Genomic DNA, 21853 nt, shown 5'->3' with positions numbered 1-21853 from the left:
ATGCAGAACTCCATGGAGGCTACATCTTGGTCACATAAAGCAATAGCATAAACTCCCTTCCCCTTCTCAAAATTCTCCTGCCAGCATGTACAAAGATAAATAGTGACCAAGAGATTTGTTGGTTATTCTCAAGCTCAATACATCCCCTTAAGTTAAAAAGTCAAGCACATCTCTACTGTAAGTAAACTCAGAAACATACTGCAGAATAAACTTTGTGGTTACCACTTTATCCTCGTACCTACAGCTTGAGGCTGACCAATCTGAAAGAACATGTAATTCTTGACCTTGCAGTATAGAATCCACTTCAGCAACACAGATCTTTTGTCAATACATAATAATGAGAACATTACTGTGTATAAATTTGAAACTTATTTATGAATTCAAGATTTAAACTGCCAGGAAGTCATGTTTTAGCGCAGTAGAACCTCCAGCAATATCAAAAGAATTAAATCTGCAGCATTTTTTATCTTGATTACTAAAGGAATACTCGAACATCCTGGAATACAGTTAGCAGAATCTAAATGATCAAATAAATTGTGTTGACATTAATCAAGAGGATGCTTGCTGAAGTATTTTTACTGCTAGTAGTGTTAGAAAAAAACAACCAAAACAAACCGCATATTTGTCTTACAGAAAAAGGAGCTTATCCTCTGAGCTGTCATACTATGGTTCAAATAACTGAAGGAAAAGCAAACTCATTTTCAAATGCTTCAGTTACTCTCCGTTCAAAAGATCCAACTCATCAAATTTATTTACCACAGCTGTCCTCATCACTATCATCCTCACAGTCAGCTTGACCATCACATCTTCTGGATGCCAGGACACACCTCCCAGAACGGCACTTGAAGTGACTGGGTGAGCATTCTGTCAATGACAAGGAGCAGGGAGAAACAAGGCCCCATAAGCTGCAAGCTTAATCATCACATGGTACTTGATTATTTATCACTACGACTGTTTCGGAAGGGTAAATGACAGGAATAGAAAGCTTGTGCGATATTAAACTGGAACTATGTAGTAGGCAAGACTCTTAACAATGGCACTGTCAATGGGGTAGAGCAATATTTTCCAGACCTCTCCTTCACATGCCACCTTCTGTCAAATTTCAAAGCTTTGCCAAATAACTGGCATACAATGTTTAGATTGTGGGCAGGGATTTTCTAGCTACTTTTCTCACTGCTGTGGTGTTGTGTGAAGCAGAAATAGATCACATGGTGTGTTGAAATGAGTAGAAGAGATCCCCAGGATAAATGTATATATAGGCAATTGTGTGGCTATTTCAATTAATAAAATCACCTATAAATGTTCATGAATTAACCCTTACATTGCTTCTGCCTCATCTTACAGAGTACCATTTTGAGAAAGCTTTATTTAGATAGGTTGAAAAACCCACCCATTTTTTCCACACTGTACATGTCACTGACTTTGATGTACAACTTCCATCGTATGTTGCCTTTTTTTTTTTCCTTGTTCTGGTTTCAGCTGGGATAGAGTTAACTGTCTTCCTAGTAGCTGGTACGGTGCTATGTTTTGGATTCCGTATGCAAAGAATGTTGATAACACACTGATGTTTTCAGTTGTTGCTCAGTAGTGTTTAGACTAAAGTCAAGGATTTTTCAGCTTCTCATGCCCAGCCAGCGAGAAAGCTGGAGGGGCACAAGAAGTTGGCCCAGGACACAGCCAGGGCACCTGACCCAAACTGGACAACAGGGTATTCCATACCATGGGACATCATGTCTAGTATAGGAACTGGGGGGAGTGGGGGCAGGAGGATCGCCACTCAGGGACTAGCTGGGTGTCGGTCGGCGGGTGGTGAGCAATTGCCCTGCGCATCATTTGTACATTCCAATCCTTTTATTACTACTGTTGTCATTTTATTAGTGTTATCATTACCATTATTAGTTTCTTCTTCTCTGTTCTATTAAACCGTTCTTATCTCAACCTACGAGTTTTACTTCTTTTTTCCCCGATTTTCTCCCCCATCCCACTGGATGGGGGGAGTGAGTGAGAGGCTGCGTGGTGTTTAGTTGCTGGCTGGGGTTAAACCATGACATTCTTTCCTGCAAAATCTCTGATATTGAATACCATGTAGTTCCTTGGGTAAATTTTAGGATTCAATAAACAGTTGTACCAAAAATATCATCAATGAACTTGGGAGCCTTAGAAAATAACATTCTAATGATAAAAGTTATGTGAACTGTACTGCCAACATTTAAAAACTGCCAACATTTAAAAATAACTCATTATGAAAATAACTTAAGTTTATAATGCATACTATCTTGGCCAGCAGCATTCTTGGATTCAGCACTGACTAGAAGAGAAATTAAGCAATTCAGCACCTTATAATAACTCTGTCAGTTATAGCTTAAGTTGGAAAATCACCTATGTTTTCTAATCATAAACATTTAAAATGCTCTCAGAAGCATAATTTCTTTTGTTATATGCGTTTTTTTCAGAAATATTTATATAAGATTTTAAACTTCCCAGGGAAGACTTTCTAAGCAACACTGGTAGTCAGTAGAAATCTGGCATTCAATCAACATAAAATTCTAGCAGTAAGTGAACCCAAAACAACTCTGATAAGACCCCTCAATTAATTACACTGTTTCTAAAAGAATACTACCCCCCCGCCCCCCTTTTTCATTGATTTTCCAGGAGTATCTATTTCAGTGCTAAGATGATCAATAAGCAGTGAATCAGCTTACTAGGCAGAGTCTCTCTAATTAAAGTGGGAATTTTTTTTAATTATAATTTTTATAAGTGAGCAGAATTTATCTCTAGAAATTGAACACACTAGTCCTGTATGCAGTAGTATATTTAAAATATAACTATTCTATGTTACATTTCAAAGCCAAATGATCCAATAACCCAGGGAGGAAGACTAAAAGACATTCAATATCTGAGAAAATTAAATCACATTATTTTTCTTGAACTCACCTTGTTGTGCCAAAATCTTACTTTTCCTTTCCTACACGCTGCTGCATAATAATGGATAACTCCTTTCCATCAGCCCACTGCTGTGGAAGAAAATTATCTCCTTGTCTCTCAAGAGTTCCACGACAGAGGATTTCATTAGTATGGTATTACACATCTTTATAACATCCTCACAGTGATACATGTGCACATGAACTTTGCTTGAAGAAATAGTACTAACTGCTATATATGCTTCACTGTTTTTTCATGATTCCTTCACTGTATTCACAGCAATACATCTTCACTAAAAGAACTATAGACTAACTAGCTTTTGCTTATTGCTTTTTTTTGAGCAAGATCAAGGCTGTGGAAAGACTGTCATCACCATGTAGGTGAGCAGGAGGAGAAGAGTGAGAACTGAATATGATCGGCATTTTGCAGGTGCTGTAGCACACGCCATCTTGCTGTTTTCCCAGCTACTTTACTGGCATTTTGGCAAGAAAAAGAAAAAGCATGTCAGAATCCCCACAGATCTCACATCCAATGACCACTGCAGAAGGAAAAGCTGCACAGCTTCTCTCTTCATACATACGAAGAGTGTTTAGAAGCATTTAAGGCTTTTTCTTTCTTTTTTTCATGTTCGCACCCACACTGATTAGTATTATGGCAGAACTCAAAAACTGAAATTTGTCAGTTGCTACTGAAGCCGATTTGGCACAGCTCTCTACAAAACTGTCCCCAAACATAAACCAAGAGCAAACAATAGCTGGCAAAGACACTAACAATATTTTCCTCAGAGCTGTTGTGGGGCTCAGCTTTTTTAAGATTGCCAAAAGTCTGCCTCCTGGTTAGAAAAGCATTATTGGGTCATCTAAATAGGTAAAAAAGTGAAGTATAAACACAAGCAAGCAGTAGATGTGGTGTTAGCAACAAATCTCAAACACTGCCTTTCATAGATTGAAGGTAATTGATCCTTTGTTTGAACAGATTTCTTATGAGAACTTCCTCTTGTCCAAATTCCCTGAAACCCAGTTTGGAATCATTTCCACAGCTTAAATATTATAATTTAGAGAGGAGGTATGGGGAAAAAACCCCCAGTGACTTTAGGAACCTAATTAAATCTTTAATTTCCTGTTATATGTATTTATAGGAGTTACCTTCTACATCTTCATCCGGTGTTAGACAAGTTTGATTGTCTGAGTTCTCATCTGGAAATTGAGTGCAGTCAGTATCTTCTGGCCACTGCAGACCTACAATCCCAAGCACAGACTCACAGCGTTCCTTAGATTGTACACATAATGTCCTGAGGAGACAAAGTAGAATTGCACAAAGTAACTGAGTGAAAGTCTTAGAAATTCCCAGTTATTGGAAGTTAATAATCCTAGCCAAAGTTAAAGATGAAGATCAAAGAAAAATCACTTAATCAGATTTCTTTACATGAAAAAAAAAATGTGTCTAAAGATATGTCGCTAGTGTTAAAACATTATTTTAAGTTACTGTATGCAGACTATTACCTGAGTTACAACATAATAGCCAAATATAACTACTTACAAACATCCTCTCCTCTCAAAGGGATGGCAGAGAACCTTTTTTAAGAAGCAGTAACTGCCCTCCTTCAGGAAAAAGAGCCAAATACATTTTGTACTGGTGAAATGTTACCCCTTCTGATGATGCTACCTCAGATACTATATGGTTTCAGAAGGACAAAATATTTCAACCTGCAAACAAAAGAACAAAGAACTCCCCAGGGAATTCTATAAAATTAAAAGTTTGGGGAAAATCAAAGCACAGATCAACCTAGTCTTGAGGGTTTTGTCAGTTAGAGCAAGAGAAGCTTGTATCACACCTGGAAAAAGGCATGAATATAGTCGTCCTGCTGCATTTGGTTTTTTACCACAGAAAGACAGGACTTGCCACACAAAATTAGTTCAGTCCATCTAGATTAATATCCTGTCTCTCAAAATACCCAATGTCAAATTCTTCAAAAGTACAAAGCAAAAGTGCATAAAAGAAAAATCCCCTATTGTTTTAAGCATTATTTTAAACATTTAGCAACTACTTTTGCCTGGAATGATAGCTGATGTGCTGTTCAATACAATAGTCTTGTCTTGTATCCATGGTATTTTGAATCCCTTTTTGTTTCAACTGCCTCTCTTTTTTTTTTTATTCTTGTGGAATATCAAGTAGGCAGTATAGGATTAGGAACCTCAACATCCTTTTCATCTCTTCCTCCAAACAGAAACATGCATCATGCTGAATAGGTATTTGTCTAAGCTATTCTTAAAAACTCTTCAGTTAGCAAGATTTTGTATACTTCCTTATCCCTTATTCTCATACACAGATGTCTATTATTTTCCTTGTATCTGACCTATAGCTCTCCTGATGTACTTTAAATCCATTGCTTCCTGGTTTAACCTCAGTGAACATTGTGAACAATTTGTTTTCTCACAGAAGCTCACTTTTACCTATTTGAAGGCTATGATGTCTCCCCAAGTCTTCTCTTGTTTCTAGACTCAGCAACTCATTTAATTGGACCTTTCAGATCATATTTTCTAAACCTATAATCATTTGGACTTTCTCCTAGTGTTTCAAAGAAAATTCTCCTTTGTTCTTATAGGTTGAAAAATATTCAGCAGTAGGATCCCACTCATTTCTACTTTTTTCAGTTTTCTTCATGTCACTTTTAACTTGCCTTTTATTAAATCTTATCAAATTTGATTTTGTTTTGGGGGATTGCATGAAGAAGAGTCAATGTTTTTCCACACCAAATGATTCACTATTGAGTTGAGCAGCTGGAAGGAATGGATTGACATTGGTCAACCATGCTACAGTTACAGACTCTCTTTCCTTTTAGATCCTCCTCAATATCAAATAGGCTGACTCACAGCTCTTTATAACCTCGGTTTTGTGAATGCCAGAATTTTTATTTACCAATGACAAAAACCCCAAACCGACAACAATATGATGAATAAATTTTAAAAATTTGATTTTGTTAGCTGAAACATATAAGTCATTTCTGTTCTGTGTTCTCTGTGCACTCAAATCTTTGGCCTAAGCTGGCCATTTCCAAAAGCTATTGCAAGCCATTTAGTTGTCAGTCTGTGCTGCAAGAATTAAACTGTAAATAATCTTCAAAGTAGTGCCCATCACAGCACATATGGAAGCCTACTGCAATACTGCTAGGAAATTTGGAAGAGCAATCGGTACTTTTTTTTTTTTTTTTTTTTTAATCCTTCCCACATTCCCATACCGAGTCTTACAGCTGGGGTATCAGAATACCTTGGTAACAGAATTCTTTATTTACTTCTCAGTCAAATCTCATCTGTGGTACTATCTATGAATCAATCTAACAAGTTAACAGTTAACAAGAGTACACATCACAAAGCAGAAAAACCTCCCCTTTCCTGGTAGAAGAAAGAAATACAAGGTAAAAAAAAAAAAAAAAGATGTAGCATAGAAATGTGTAATTTTCTGCAATGGAATTCAATCTAGCACTTTAAGAACATTAAGCTTATTTAGCAGTTAACTAAAATATCTCTCTACTTTCTCAACTCAAATACACTAATGGGATGTCTAAATTGATGCCAACACATAAAGGGCACAAGATTTGAACAGGATTATTCTTCATACACATCTGTCACAGTTTTGAAATACCACCAAAGTCAGCTGAAGACTACTTAGATACACAGAAAGTGTAATCTCTGTGTCATTATAGGGTAATGTGACTAAGAAGGCATTTACTGGTCCCAAAATAAGGGACACTGAGAGACTTATTGGAATGTTGTGAGACCCAGAATCTCCAGAAGCTGCTCAGCACCCTGCAGAATCAATTCATAGCAAAGATAGTTTGTAATTATAAGGTAACAGGAATTTCTGAGCTTATTCCATATATTCTTCACCTATGAAAGTCCGTTTGTCTTCAGTGGGAACCCAGGCACACTTAGCTTCAAAGATTATTTCATCAGACCTGGACTACCATTACCAATGCCTTATCAGAGACAAAGAATACTCTTCAGAACTTGAAAATATACTTGATAGATCAATGAATGGCCTCAATAACAGCAAGTTCAGCTCTTTCAAAACAACCTCTTCACCTGTGTTCCTTACTTCAAATTCATGAAGACCTTTATAGTTAAAGAATAAAGCAGGACAGTCAAACTAATAACAGAAAGACAATGAAAAGCCTTGCAAAGCAGGGACAGATGTTTTATGCACCAGTATTAAAAAATCTAATACCTCTCTGATAAGTATATTTTATAATAGATGCAGAACTGTAACATGAATTTTCAATTCATGGTTGGAAAGCGCACTTTGACTTGAAAAGCTTAACACTGAAAAACTGCATTAGCTGAACTCCATTTCATATTCAGGTAAAGCAATACATATGTCCTGTTAAGCTCAACTAACCACTGATACCTTTGAACAAGAGGGCAGTTATTTTGCAAACACAGCAGCAGATTCTCAGAACACAGTTTCTGTGCTCAGAATATAACATTCTGCCTTCTAGGAGCTTCAAACTGTGGTTACATAGATTTATATTTATATTGATATATCAAATGTATTTAATTTTTTCTGCCCTAAATTTATCAATTAATTCAAGAGTTTATTGGTATGAGGTGATAAGTTTTTTCATTTCTAAAACATTTTTACATTATATCTGTGTCTGAAATTCTTCCTAAAACTTTACTGTAAAGCAAATACTACACATCTCAGTGGGACCCTCCAAGGTATCCCTTCCTCATAAAATCACTCTCCACTTGTGATCTACACAAGAGCAAAACCTGAAAACAGTTATAAGGTAGAGCTTTGAATCCCAGGATTTAAAATTTTGTTTGAATATTCAATCTGATCTAAATGTGCTGTTACCCTGCTTTGAGCAGGAATTTGGACCAGATTAGTTCCAGAGGTCTCCTTCAAACTAAATTATTCTATGGTTTCTACAAGTTCCTCTTCATGTGTTTAATACCTTAAATTTGAAAACTATTCAACTGTATTGTGATACTTCCTAAAATCCGTTAGCTAGGTATGTAGTTGCTGAAGCAAAGAGCCTATAATTTAACTTTTGTTCCTCTACATTAGAATAAGTTAGCCCAATTTTTATTTATTATACTGCTTGCTTAAAAAAAAAAAAAAGAAAAGAAAAAAGGAAAGACTTGATTTTCAAACAAGCAAGCCTAAAACAGAGCTTGCACAAACCATTCTGTAAATTTGCAACTATCCCATGTGCAATTTCCTAACTTTCCTGTTAGGTGCCTATGTAAGAAATAAGCGATATCTTAGTAAATTTCCCTGTGACTCACTCTTAACTGGGACTAAGAAGCATACCACTAGACAAAGAAATGTTATCTATTTGTCAACAATGTCACATGGTAGGAAATCTTAGGACCTGTATTGCAATTTTCAATGCACTTTCTTTCAATACAGTAGATGTTAATTGATCAATACTGTCAGGATAGGCCCAATAAAAGAGACAGAAATACAGTATAAGAAGGCTCTAGCAGTCAGTGGCTCAAAGAGCTCTGCCTGCTGATCAGGTTTATTAGCTCTCCTAACCTGCAACAACTGTTGCTATCAAAGCCGTAAGATTTACAGAACAGAGTCTCTTTTGAACAGATACAGGCATAACCCTGAAAAGTACAGTAATGTTAATTGATGAGGATGGTAGAAAAGTTAATCTGACAAGTGGAAAGCCTAAATTAGTCTGTAATTCAGAATGATGTGGCACTCCTCTAATTTAGAAAGGTAAGCATTAAAATCTCAGGTTTTGTTTATAGTATTTGGATAGAGTTTTGCATAGATAAAGTGATATACTAATGCAAGGAACTATTAACAATGCTAATGTTCTGAATTTAATTAATTGATTCTATGTTTAAATACCCTTTATAGTGGTGCAATTCTAATCAAAGGCACAGAAATGGAAAATGCTTCATACAATGCTCTCAGCGTCCTTCTGGACAAGTTGTCCAACTGTGGGACGAGTGGGTTCATGGTGCGCTGGGTGAAGAACTGTCTGAAGGGCAGAGATCAAAGGGTTGTAGTGAATGGGGCTACATCGGGCTGGTGACCAGTCACCAGTGGTGTTCCTCAGGGTTCAATTCTAGGGCCAGTTCTCTTCAATACATTTAGCGAAGTTCTGGACTGAGTTGAGTTGAACGCACCATTAGCAAGTTTGCTAATGACACGTCTTGAGGGACGAGAGGGCTTGCAGAGGGATCTAGATAGATGGGAGCATTGTGCTATGATGAATGGGATGAAATTTAACAAGTCCAAATGCCAGATCATGCACCTAGGATGGAGTAACGCCAGGCACAAGTATAAATTGGGAGAGGAGTGGCTGGAGAGCAGCCCTGCAGAAAGGGACCTGGGGTGCTGGTTGACAGCAGGCTCAACAGGAGTCAGCAGCGTGCCCTGGCAGCCCAGAGGGCAACCTGCATCTTGGGGTGCATTAAACACAGCACAACCAGCTGGTCAAAAGAGGTCATTATCCCACTGTATTCACTGTATTCAGTGTTGGCGTGGCCTCACCTTGAGTACTGTGTACAGTTCTGGGCCTCACAATTTAAGAAGGATGTGAAGGTCCTTGAATGTGTCCAGAGGAGGGCAACAAAGCTGGTGAAAGGGCTGGAAGGAATGTCCTATGAGGAGCAGCTAAGGACTTTGGGCTTGTCTAGTTTGGAGAAAAGGAGGCTGAGGGGTGACCTCATTGCTCTCTACAACTTCCTGAGGAGGGGAAGTGGAAAGAGAGGTGCTGATCTCTTCTCCCTGATATCCAGAGATAGGATGCATGGGATTGGTTCAAAGCTGCACCAGAGGAGGTTTACACTGGAGATTAGGAAGCATTTCTTTACAGAGAGGGTAGTCAAACACTGGAACAGGCTTCCTAGAGAGGTGGTCGATGCCCCAAGCCTGTCAGTGTTTAAGAGGCATTTGGACAATGCCCTTAATAACATGCTTTAACTTTTGGTCAGCCCTGAATTGGTCAGGCTGTTAGACTAGATGATCGTTGTAGGTCCCTTCCAACTGAAATAGTCTATTCTATTCAATATATACATTTTGAAAATTATTGAACTGCTATTCCTCTCCTTGTTTTGAATACCTCAGATACTAATCACACACATGTAATGAACTGCATTTAATGATCTTATAAAATATGGTTCTCTACCTTTTGCTATGGAATTCCAAAGCAGAATTTCTGGTATTTTCAGTGGAAAGAGAAAATTAGGAAAGACTAATATGACAGACAATGTCAGTCAAGAATTAAATGAGGTATAGTATAGTACCTGCAAGGTGGGATCCGCTGATTTGTATGGGGGTCACATTTTGGTACTAAGATTGTACAGGCAAAAAACATAAGGTACTTGTAGCAGTTGGTCTGAACCAAGGCTGGGAAAAGAGAAGACTCCCAGCTGATAGAGGCTTCCTTCTGTGTCCTGTGGCCCAGGTAGTTTGGGTAATAAGTGTAGTTGTAAGGCAAGTTCATACAGAGTTCCAGAGTAATTGGTTCACACTGACCTTTCACAGAAAGAAAACAAAAAAAGAAATACAAATGGTGTGAGATTAAATGAAATACAGAAGAAATAATTACATAAGTATTTAACAAATTTATCAGTCAGGGGATTTCCTCTCAGTCTTGAGAAACTACAAGTTTCAGAGCTCAAGACCCCTATGAGCCTATTCATACCAGTACAGAAAAGTGGGTTTGACCTCTGCCTACCTAAGAACCTATTCAGAGATTTATATTCCCTTCCAATATGCATTAACTTCTAGAGTAACATCTTAAATTTAACATGGTACAATAAACCATTCTTTAAAAACAGATTTATTCTTTTCAAATCAAGTTTCTGATGATTTTCAAGAGCTCCTGTATCATACAACAACATACTTCCTATGGGTGTACTATGCTACCATAACACACCTCATACTGGCAGTGCAATTGTCAAAATTAAGATGACTGGGATCATAGGATACTTTGGGTTGGAAAGGATCTCAGGAGGCCTCTAGTGCAATGTCCTGCTCAAAGCTTGGTCAGCTCTGAGGACGGATCAGGTTTCTCAAGGATCTATTCAGTCGGGTCCTGAAAAATCTCTAATGACAGAGACGGCACAATTTCTCTGTATAGAAAATGGCAGGATTTTTATTTTATTTTTTGCATCTCAAGATCTCCAGGAAGAATGGGGACAATTAGGTGAGTGAGTGGCTGCGTGGTGCTTAGTTGCTGGCTGGGGTTAAACCATGACAGTTATATACTGTACAAACACTGAGTAAGAGACAGTCCACATGGTAGTAATTTAATTCAGATAAGACATAACTGATGATAAAGAGAATGATAAGCAAGAGCAAAATCAATGAAACAGCTACAAGTCCATATGATAACACAGAATATAGCTATATACGAAAATCAACCAGCTTTTAGGGGGTTTATCACAACATATGTTGAATTGACTGAGTATTTTGGATTTAAAAAATTGTACAGCTTCTGTATTTCTTCCCACATTGGTAGTCACAAATACTTATTTTTCAGTTTTCAACCACAACAGAAAGCAACAGACGGAATTTCACTTCAACTCAGACTGAAATTCAGCTTTTTATTTAGCATTGAGACCAATGTGAAATTATTTAATTTTATTTAATTTTGAAATATGAGAAAATTTTCCATGAAAAAGTGTACTATTCAGAAGTCATTTGTTATCAAAAGACTGCATATATTTGCCTATTCTGGAAGCAAATGTATCTTAACATGATTAACATTCTCTGTCAGCCAGTTGCTAGTGTCAGTTGCCAGCACAGTGTGGCAACTGGGTGATCCTATAGCTGGATCTTTGAGAGGAAGTTGAAAGATCCAACAGTCAATTATTCAGCTGATCAGCAGAACTGGCCAATCTTTCACAGACTGGCATTCACTATTATAACTTTTTTATTATTTACCTCTAATCTGAGGATCACAAAGGTCATTTTTTTATACACCTCTCTCTGCTAAATCCTTGCATCCTGCCAATACTGAACTATTTCTGTTGTCTCAAACTTAGTCCCAGCTTTGGGGTATATGACGTTCAAAGACTTCAACAATCCTCCTCACATTACTGCCATTTCCTTTTCTTCATGATGAACTCTGCTTTGTCCTCCCACACTTAGCCCAAAATGCCCAGATCAATTTGGTTTTGTCTTTAGATTTTTCCCCAGTAAGCATCTTTTCATGATGTGTACAGAATATTACATGTTCATCAATATTTAATGACGAAACCCGAGTAAATAAACACAAAAGTACATGCAATGTTCTAAGTGTTTGTATAACATAACATCATTCAAGACTAAAGGGTAGAAATGCACATATATCATTCTCTCTTTTGTTATGCCTCATATTTATAGGGGTTTAGGTGAACTCTAGAAGAAAATCTAGTCCACTGAAATGGCCCTGTACGATAGCTCTTCACATGTTTTTGATATGATTATAATTTTCACACTGTGCTTAGAAAGCTTCTATCACATTATGTACAAAAGTGTTGTTGTAGGTTTGGAAAGAATAACTTTGACTCTCACAGCCAATTCCCTACAATCCACAAGCAGAGCAACAAATGGAACATACACTCCAGGGGAACATCTGACTGAATTTAAGTAACCCAAATGTTAATCTTTCCTACAGTTTAAGAGATCTTGCTACTCCCTTATTTATAGTATGTGTAAGTACAATCTAATGAGTGGGGAACAAGGAATAAAATTCATTGCATAGTTTATTCTAAATTAAAAAAAAAAACCAAAACAAAACCAAAAAAACCAAACCCAAACAGATTATACCTGGGTTTAATGTCTTAATGTATTATTATTATTATTATTAACTTGCTCTACCTACTATATAGGAATTAGCTCCAAACATAGTAACAGAAGTGAATGGGATATTTCACAGAATCTTGGGATGGCCAAGGTTAGAAGGGATCTCTGAAGGTCATCTAGTCCAACTCCCCTGCTCAAGCAGGGCTACCTAGAGCTGGTTGTGCAGAACCACGCCCAGATAGCTTTTGACTATCTCCAAGGATGGAGTCTCCCTTCAGATATCTGTTCTGTTATCCTAAATATGTTGTAACGGCATTATAATGCCAGCCTAAACTGATCAGACATTATCATGCATGAAGAACACCCATCACATTCATTATTGTGAAATGTGGCCTGTTCTTTGGAATTTTCCAACCAAAGAGTTATTTGGGCCAGAAAATACTGCTTTGTCAAAACTGAAATTTTGCACAGGAATTCTCATCTCTTACCAAATACAGAATAACTCTGGTCAAAATATGAGCAGCAAAAATAACATGAAAAAAGACTATAGTACTTCCAGATGTTATGCAAGAAAAATCCCAAATTCTCTTGCTGTTCCATTGTGTGTAAACAATGTGGTCCAGTGTGTGTATTCACTGGACCAGAAAGGGAGAAAGAGAGACAATCCAGAAGTTTAATTCAGATTACTTGTTATTCCCGTTGAGAATTACAGACTGTTGCCCATAATATGATGAGGAAACATCTTCACTAAAAAGCTCTTGGGTTTCTCATGACATGGAATAGGAACATTGTTTTAGAACTCCAATATCACATGTCAAAAAATGTCTTTCACTATCTTGTAACATAGTCCTAGCCACTCGAATATTTTCCAGAATTGCTCTCCATACATACAATGGGATACAAAAATCTCCATGGATCAGGAAAAGATTTTGGACCACAAGACACACTGCTTTGGACCACAGTAAGTCTCACACCAATTTATCCACAAGGAAGATGAGTCTAACAAAGTACACTTTCAGCTCTCTCTTATTGTGAGAAAGACTGAATTGCAGTCACACTGCTTGAAAGACTGTTGCCTTTTACAGGACTGTAGTCGCTGTTTATGAAAGGTAATTTGCTTAAGAGAGAACTGCTCCCCGAGTATAAGAACCAGATGCTACTGTGGGAATTTACATATTTTCCTACTTGTTGGGTAAGGCTGCTGCTAGTACCTTGTTTGCCAGCCGAATAGAGGACCTGTCTTATGCACGACTGGTGACTACACAGCCATCAGCTGTGACTCCAATGTTGATCCTGTCACAATATATCAGACACATTTTATGTGTTCTTTACCAAGCATTTTAAGTATTTAAAAATAAATAAAATTACAAAGTACTGTCTTTTTTTGACTTGAGTAAATGCAAACTTGTTACAGTTTTAAACATATAAAACATGGTTTAGTGTAATGCCTGTTAAATTTTGGAAGCATTATGAGTAAAATAATCTTTGAAACAGCAGATAGAAATATGGAAGCCCCCATTCCTGGGTAAACCTTGGTGTTGTGGCAAAGTCAGTAATGCTCAAATAAAAAAGATCAATCTTCAAATAGAGAAACTGAGATGCAACACCTGTTCTTAGAGGCACAGGCTGCTAAAGCTGCTGCTTCTCCTGCAGGCAGAGAGATCTGGGACTAAACATCCTTCACTCCCATGAGGCTTCAGCCCACAGAGAATCAATCTTATCATATATACATATAAACTTGTGACAAGCTAGAGTGGAGTTATTCAAGTCAGTAATTACTGTTTCAATGAATACTCATGTATTCTCACCTTAAACCATCAGGAAAACACAACCTTCAAATCTCACCAAAGACAAGAAAAGATTACTTGAAGAACTGTTTTCTTTGGAGATGCTAGGTTCAGAGGTTCCAGGTTCTTGGAACTACAGTTCCAAGGGATTTCAGCAGGAATTGCAGATGTGGTCAACAACCAAAGTAATTTGATCTGTTGTGATATTTCATGTTTGATTTCTCCTTGATTACTGTATGTATCCCAAGATATACTGCTTTTCACTAGGAGGGGGACAGCCTCTCATGGGAGATATCTGACCATGAATTGCAAGACACAGCGGAGAAAATGACCAAGATAATTCAATGAAGATATCTGAGATTTCAACCAAAAAAACCTTAAATTATTTTAAAAATTTAAGTTTTATTAGAAGATTTTGGAAAAAATGAAGTAGATGATTTTTATTAGTTTTGTGTTATATGGATGCCTGCCATCCCATTTCATAACCTTTTCTAAATATTTCTTGGGGGAGAATGATGGTTTGGTTCACAACAGGCAAGTAAAAACACCCAACACATACTACTCCAATCACCTTAGAAGGTTCCTTCTCACCTGAATAGTTTGGTTATGGATATGGATTAGAAGACAGGCTTACACAGGTGATGTACATAGTAGGCATCTGCTGCAGACCACCTTAGCAAAAAGAAGAGGTAGATGAACCTTTCTTGAGAAAGCTGGAAGATGCCTCGTGATTGCAGGCCCTGGTACTTGTAAGAGTTTTAATCATGCTGATATCTGTTTGAAGGACAGCAAGTTGGTCTTAAAGGAGAGCCTCCTCAGAGCACAGGAAGAGTCCGTAACAATGCAAAGCAAGTCAAGCAAGCGCCTTGGCAAACATGGATCTCCTGACTGAGCTCAAACAAGAAATACACAGAAGAGGGGTAGAGCACTTAAGTGGAACGTAGAGACATTTCCTGAGCATACAAGAATGGAATTACAAAAGCCAAAGCTCAGATAGAGTTGAAACTACCCAGCAATGTAAAGGGCAAGAAGGAGGGCTCTTGTAAGTACATTGGCAGCAAAAGGAAACATAAGAAAAATGTGGGTCTGCTGCTCACTGGGGCAGGGGTGACCAGGGACATGGAAAAGACCAAGGTATTCAATGTCTCTTCTGCCTCAGTTTTCACTGAGGAATGTCATTGGAAGGTTGCTTTATATCATCTTCCAAAGGTCATGGCAACCCTGGCACCTGATGACTGGAAGAAGACAAACATCACATCCACCTTGAGGAAATGCAAGAAGGAGGATCCAGGGGACTACAGTCCAGTGAGTCTATCCTCAGTCCCCAGAAAGATTATGGACCATTTCCCTCTGGAAGACATGTCCACACATGAAGGAAAAAAAGGTGACTGGGAACAGCCAGCACAGATTTTTCATGGGAAAATCATGCCTGATTAATCTGATTGCTGTCTCTGACAAGATGACTGGCTATCATTCCCTTTTATTCAGCACTGGTGCATATCTGGAGTGTTGTCCTGGTTTTTGACTTCCCAGTTCATGAAAGACATCAACATACTGGAATGAGGTGAGTGGAGGGCCACCAAGCAGGTTAGGGGACCGGATCACATGACCTACAGGCAAAAGTTGGGAAAAGAGGATTTGCTCAGCCATCAAAAAGGAAGGCTAAGGGGAGATCTTATTGTTGTTAACAATTACCTAATGGGAAGGTGTAAACCAGACAGAGCCAGACTCTTAGAAGTGCACAGGGATAAGATGAGAGGCAAAAGACGCAAGCTGTAACAGAGAATTCCAGTTACATAAATGGAAAAAAGGTTTTTACCACGAGAGTGGCCTAACACTGAAACAGGTCACCCAGAAAGACTATGGAATCTCTGTCCTGGGAGATACTCAAAACTCAGCTGCACAAGGTTATGGGCCGCATCACTTAATTGGCACTGCTTTGATCAGGAGTTTGGACTAGTGGACCAAAGGTGTGAATTAATTTCCTTCTAATGCTAAACATGATTGCATAATGCTAACTTATGATTGTCCTATTTCAGAATGTTAGGAGAAGCATTGATAGAAGCACATGTAAAGCATATGTGCCCAAGTATCTTATATCTTTACTTTAGCAGCACCTAAAGGCCCCAGCATGAATGGTGCCTGTCTCAAACACACACTTTGGGTGACAGTCACAACTTTAGACAGACTGTGGAGTTTGGACTAGTTGACCTTCCCATATCTGTTCCAACCTAAATGGAGTAAGGTTATCCAAAAAAACTACCATATAGTACCAAGTCTTACCTTGCAGAGATAACTGCTCAGCACAAAGCAATTATAGGGTATGTCTACACATTCACATGTAAGTGAAAGCAAGCCTGCCCATGTGCTAAGGTGACCTGAATTGATGTGACTGTATTAACACATCACCAAGTTTTAATTAATTCTGAATAATTCTGTATACAGTTCTGCCCCAGTTTCAAAACCTAGCCAAATATACTTCGTCTGAGTATCTGTTCACAGTGCTGCATTCCACAAGTGAGAAAGAGAGTTACTCAGGAGCAAGCGTAGAGTGGGTACAGGAGGCTTGCATGGAGTGGTATAGACATAGAAATGAAGATACACAGTGTTGAAGATCCCAATCCTCTACAATATGTATTGGTCAGAAGAGTAACTAGTTTTGCCAGTTTGAATATCAAAATTCATAAAACGGCTAAAAGTTCTCCAGACTTCTAAACACAGTACCATGTTTTCTTACATTTGGAAAATAAACCAGTAGCTTCTGCTTTACACTTACACTACGTTGTTTACTTTATGTAAACACTGAATGTCATTAAATGTTACAAAAAAGCGCAACTACAAACACCCATTAAGAACATATCAAAAATTCACAGGAGGGAAAGTATCTCAATGTCAAATGTTATGAGTATCTCTTAGGACATTAATAATCAAGAGTTACGATGAAACTTTGGTCAACTTTGCCCTTTTCAATACTTAATCATTACACATGTGCATTAGATAGCAAATTAAAGTATCACTTACTGTGTCCTACCCTGCATCCTATTATACTCTAAAACACCCTAAACCAGTGACAGTATGAAGCATGTGACCTACTTACTGCAGTTTGTCTGGCTGTTTCTCATCTCACAGAGAGAAGTTCCACAGGGATCAGGACAGGAAGTGCATCTCTGGTCTCCCTCCTGACAGAGGGTTTGACCTGAGGAAAATAGAAATTTACTATTCTAATTATTTACCAGACTAATAAAAATGACTAGAGTGTAGCAATGAGAAAATATAGAATTTACATTACAATTATGTATTTCCTTTACATAGCTGAATAAGTACCCTACAGCATTTCAAGTGCAGTAAGGAACTGTTCTAAGGAAGAAAAGTGTGCAGCACTGTCCAGATGTCACTTTTCTTTACCCCTATGTTTAATATAAGAATTTATATCCCAGTTTCTGAATGAGAGGTATGGATCTCTGAAAGCCATTTATCATGATCCTCTGGCAGAGTATGAAAAGTCACGTAAATCAGATTTCAAAGTGAACAATAGGTCCTAGCTGAAAGAGAATACCCTCTAGGAATTATTCTTCAGTGCCATTCAGTTGATCTGCTTCTCATTCTGTGATTGTTTTGGTGGAAAATAAAAACCATCCTGAAGAAGGGTCGTCAGAGCTGAAGCTTTATTCTCCTTCTTTGGCTCATTAAAAAACAACAACAAATAAACCCCCAAAAGGCTATGGTCCTAAAGATGGAATTCAGAATAACTAAAACCAGTACTTCATCAAAAAGTTTCTGAGCACATTACCTGGGTAGTTAGTTTCTCTGACAAATACTTAGGCTTCTGTCTCACAGTGGTGATAGCTCCTTTCCAAACCATTAAATTCTCTCTTCCATAGAACTTTTGCAAAATCAGTCATTTAATTTACTATTCTGTACACAGACACTAAACAGTTTGGATTTTATCATCTCATTCTATTTTAAATGGTTTATTGCAAGTATTGTTTAGTGTTTGTATTGCACTACTGTCCATGAACATTAATCATCCAGTCATGGCGTCATTATATTAGGCATACAGAAGATGCTGGAGAAATCTTGTTTCAATGACCTTGACAACAACCTTGTCCCAAAGAACTGATGATGTAGTCATATTATTCATAATTATGTGGATTTACTTTCCTTCATACATGTTACATATTGAAGCAATAGAAGTACTTTCTTTTGCTATAGCAATTGACTGTCTTATTTTACAGGTGAATCTGATTGCAAAATGGAATTTGAAAGGTAGGGAAAACCATATGACTTCTAAAGCTATCAAAAATCCTTACATTAAAATTAATTTTTTAAGTTTCCTCCAACTCCTTCTCATCCCACAGTGAAAGAGTTTCTCAACTCTTTAAAAATCCCTGTGCTATAGTGTAGATTCTTTTGATCTTAGCACAGTCAATGCTGAATTTCTATAAATGTTCTACCCTGTCTTTTGAAGGGACCACAGACCCAGCTGTGAGTACCTCTATGTTAGATTTCTATTGTCACAAAATGAATGACAGCAGTAATGTGAATAGTTGCCATACCTTTTATTTCCTTACGGTATGTAGCGAAGGAGACCATTTTTCTCATTCAGATAAAGATGAAGGAATGGTCATCTGTAATCCCTGTATCTATATACTTGTACTATTACACAAGGTCTCTCTATCCTTATAAAGGCAAGTGCTAAGTCACTACATCTTGACCTCAGATTTCTATGCTGATTTCACACATTTACTGTGTTTGTAACAAAACTAATATTCCAGATCACTTCAGCCCTAACTTCACTGCCTCTGCTAGGCATATCCAAATTGTTTGACTTGTAGAGCAGAGAAGTCTTTGTATTAAGTGTATGTACAATTAGAGTTTCTGTAGTTGCTGAAATCAGCAACATGTATAAGAAATACAGAAGAGTTACGAACAAGAATTCTGCCTTGCTTTTACATGGGCTTTGCAAGGAACTAAAGAGGAATAATCCAATTGAAGGCCAAATTCTGCCTATATATTCTCATGCAAATTTAGGATGGACAGGATATGCTTGCATAAAGGAAGAATTTTGCTTGACACAATACTGCAAATTATTAGACAGAGTTTTTTGCACATTGAAGAATGAATAAGTACAAGGAAAACTCACATTTAAAAGCTTTTCAGTTTAATGCTAAGGGGAAAAATCTTCTAGCATATAGGGAGATCATTGACTACATAATTATCACCCCATCCTACTCCTCTGCATTTAGTTTCCGGGAATCTATATCTCTTCATCTCAGCAAAAAAAGAGATTTTTTTTAACCATTTCTTCAATAACCACAGAGGCAAAAAGCACTGAAAACAAAACACATTGCTGACTTCTAGCACAGATCATGCATCAACATTTTCAGTGAAATTCTCTTTTACTGCTGATAAACAAATTTAAGAGGCTTAAGTTGGGTGAATTTTAAAAACTGAAATGGTTGCTTACAGAATGCTCTAAATAGTTTTATACTTTTCAATTCATCCCATTCTCCTGCCTCATCTCTTTTATATTAAAAATGATAGTTTCATTATCAGCAAGAGAAACGGAGGATCATGGAGGTCATAGAATAAGACTGAGGTTGGACATTAGGAAAGACGAAGAATAAAAACTTAGCATTTTGTGAGACTGCACAGTCAGAACTTGGTCCTTGGTTTTTAGATTGCCACAGTCAGAACTAGAAGAAATTTCACGCAAGACCTTTTTGCAACATCAACATCAATTGCGAAGAAGAATAATGGTAATTTCTGTATTTCAACTTCTCAGTTATTTTTTGCAACAGAGATGTTTAAATTGGAGTAGTAAGATCCCATGAACTTGATATGAACAGGAGGGAGTCAGTAGACACACTTATGAAAGCATTTCCTCTGGACTGGTTTCCTAAAGAAATGAGGCTTATATAATCACACTGTGTATTTATCTTATGATAACAGGTCTGTCCTACTCATAAAACTTTTGAATAGGTTGTCTTACTACCCCTACATCTGACAGCACTAGAGTTTTCTAAATAAATTGAATTCCTCTAATTTCTTAAAAATAAGATTCATAAGAGAAAAAACATTAATAATTCTCACATTGAAGGAAAGGCTACAATCTGAATCTATGCCTTACCAGAAACAAGAGACTTAAATGTGAAAAATACCTTCAAATGCTGAAACCATCACAACAAGACAACATTCCTTTCTGAGTGTCAAAATGTACCACAGGACACAAGTCTTTGGGAAACCATGTTCCAGGGCTCAAGAAACTGCCTGTTTTCCTTTTATTTCATACAATCCATCATGAGACAGCTATTAAGTAGCTGAGAAAACTTACATTCTCATATATTTTCCCTTAGTCACACAAAATCATTAGTTTACATATGAAAACATCTTTTCTCTGATTCCCAAGTTCTGATGAAAAAAAGGTTTTTATGAGAAAATTCCTCCTCAAACAATACCAATTCCTGTGACAGTAGCTTCTAATTGCTGCAGACAATGTGAATATGCATTAACTTATTTCAAGTAACAGCTGATCATGTCAATGATCAATACTATCCTAAATATCACCTCTGTTTCTTTAACTTTTTATATTTTTAAGGACTAGTAAAACTCTTCTTACAACTTCATGTGTGAAAGCAGACACCAACCAGCCTTAGCAAGTATTATTTGAAAGGCAAAGAAAGTAAATTTTTCAGACAGATTTAGCTAAAGGCACTTCAGAGCAAAGTAGTCAATGGTTGTTCAGTAAGAAGAGTAAAATGAGGGATGTCCTTACTTTCACTGCAGTTTTCTTCATCACTTCCATCTTTACAGTCATTATCTCCATCACACTGGAATGCACTAGGAATGCACTGCCCATTTCTGCACTCCACCAGACCCTGACTATGACATGCTAGAGAGAAGAAAAAAAAAAAAAGATATTCTGATCAACTTCAGTTAATGAAGGTCTTAATTATTTTTTAACATTATCTTGAAATTATTTTAGGAGGAGCTAATGATACTGCTTAGCACTGAAGGTCACTAGACATTTTTCATTACATGTAGACTGTTTTCAATAGCCTACAGCTGTGCTGGTCTTTACAGGGACTGAAACTATGTATGTCAAGTATTAGCAACAGGCTGATATGAAGGTGCAGCTTTTCCAAGAAAAAAAAAGCAAAACAGCAATTTTACTCATATAAAAATTGTCACCTTTTCTATGCCCACTTACATATATACCTTTATTCAGATTAGGTTCTTAGATTTCAGGGAAAATCATAGGATAGTGGTTGCAAGGTCAAGCCCTGAATGGCAGCAAGAATCAAAGCAGCATAAGCATATGTCTCATGAGAACCTTACTCACATTAAAACATGTGCTAATTCCCCAAGACTTGATTTTGCAACCTCAG

At 37.3% G+C, this 21853-nt stretch overlaps 1 protein-coding gene across 1 annotated transcript in view; it reads right to left on the bottom strand.

Annotated features, from left to right (window-relative positions):
* The window catches only part of CORIN (corin, serine peptidase), a 168674-nt gene that overhangs the window by 32219 nt on the left and 114602 nt on the right, over nt 1–21853 (bottom strand). Inside the window, exons 9-13 of the mRNA XM_049793730.1 lie at nt 21241–21357; nt 17563–17661; nt 10191–10422; nt 4068–4213; nt 757–864 (exon numbers count right to left, since the gene is read on the bottom strand). Coding sequence (XP_049649687.1) covers nt 757–864; nt 4068–4213; nt 10191–10422; nt 17563–17661; nt 21241–21357 — 702 coding nt within the window. The remainder of the gene's footprint in view (nt 1–756; nt 865–4067; nt 4214–10190; nt 10423–17562; nt 17662–21240; nt 21358–21853) is intronic.

This window comes from Accipiter gentilis, chromosome 3 (genome assembly GCF_929443795.1).
Source record: "Accipiter gentilis chromosome 3, bAccGen1.1, whole genome shotgun sequence".
In the NCBI taxonomy this organism is placed as follows: Eukaryota; Metazoa; Chordata; class Aves; order Accipitriformes; family Accipitridae; genus Astur; species Astur gentilis.
The sequence above is the reverse complement of the archived record's forward strand: the minus strand, read 5'-3'. Positions and strand labels throughout refer to the sequence as shown.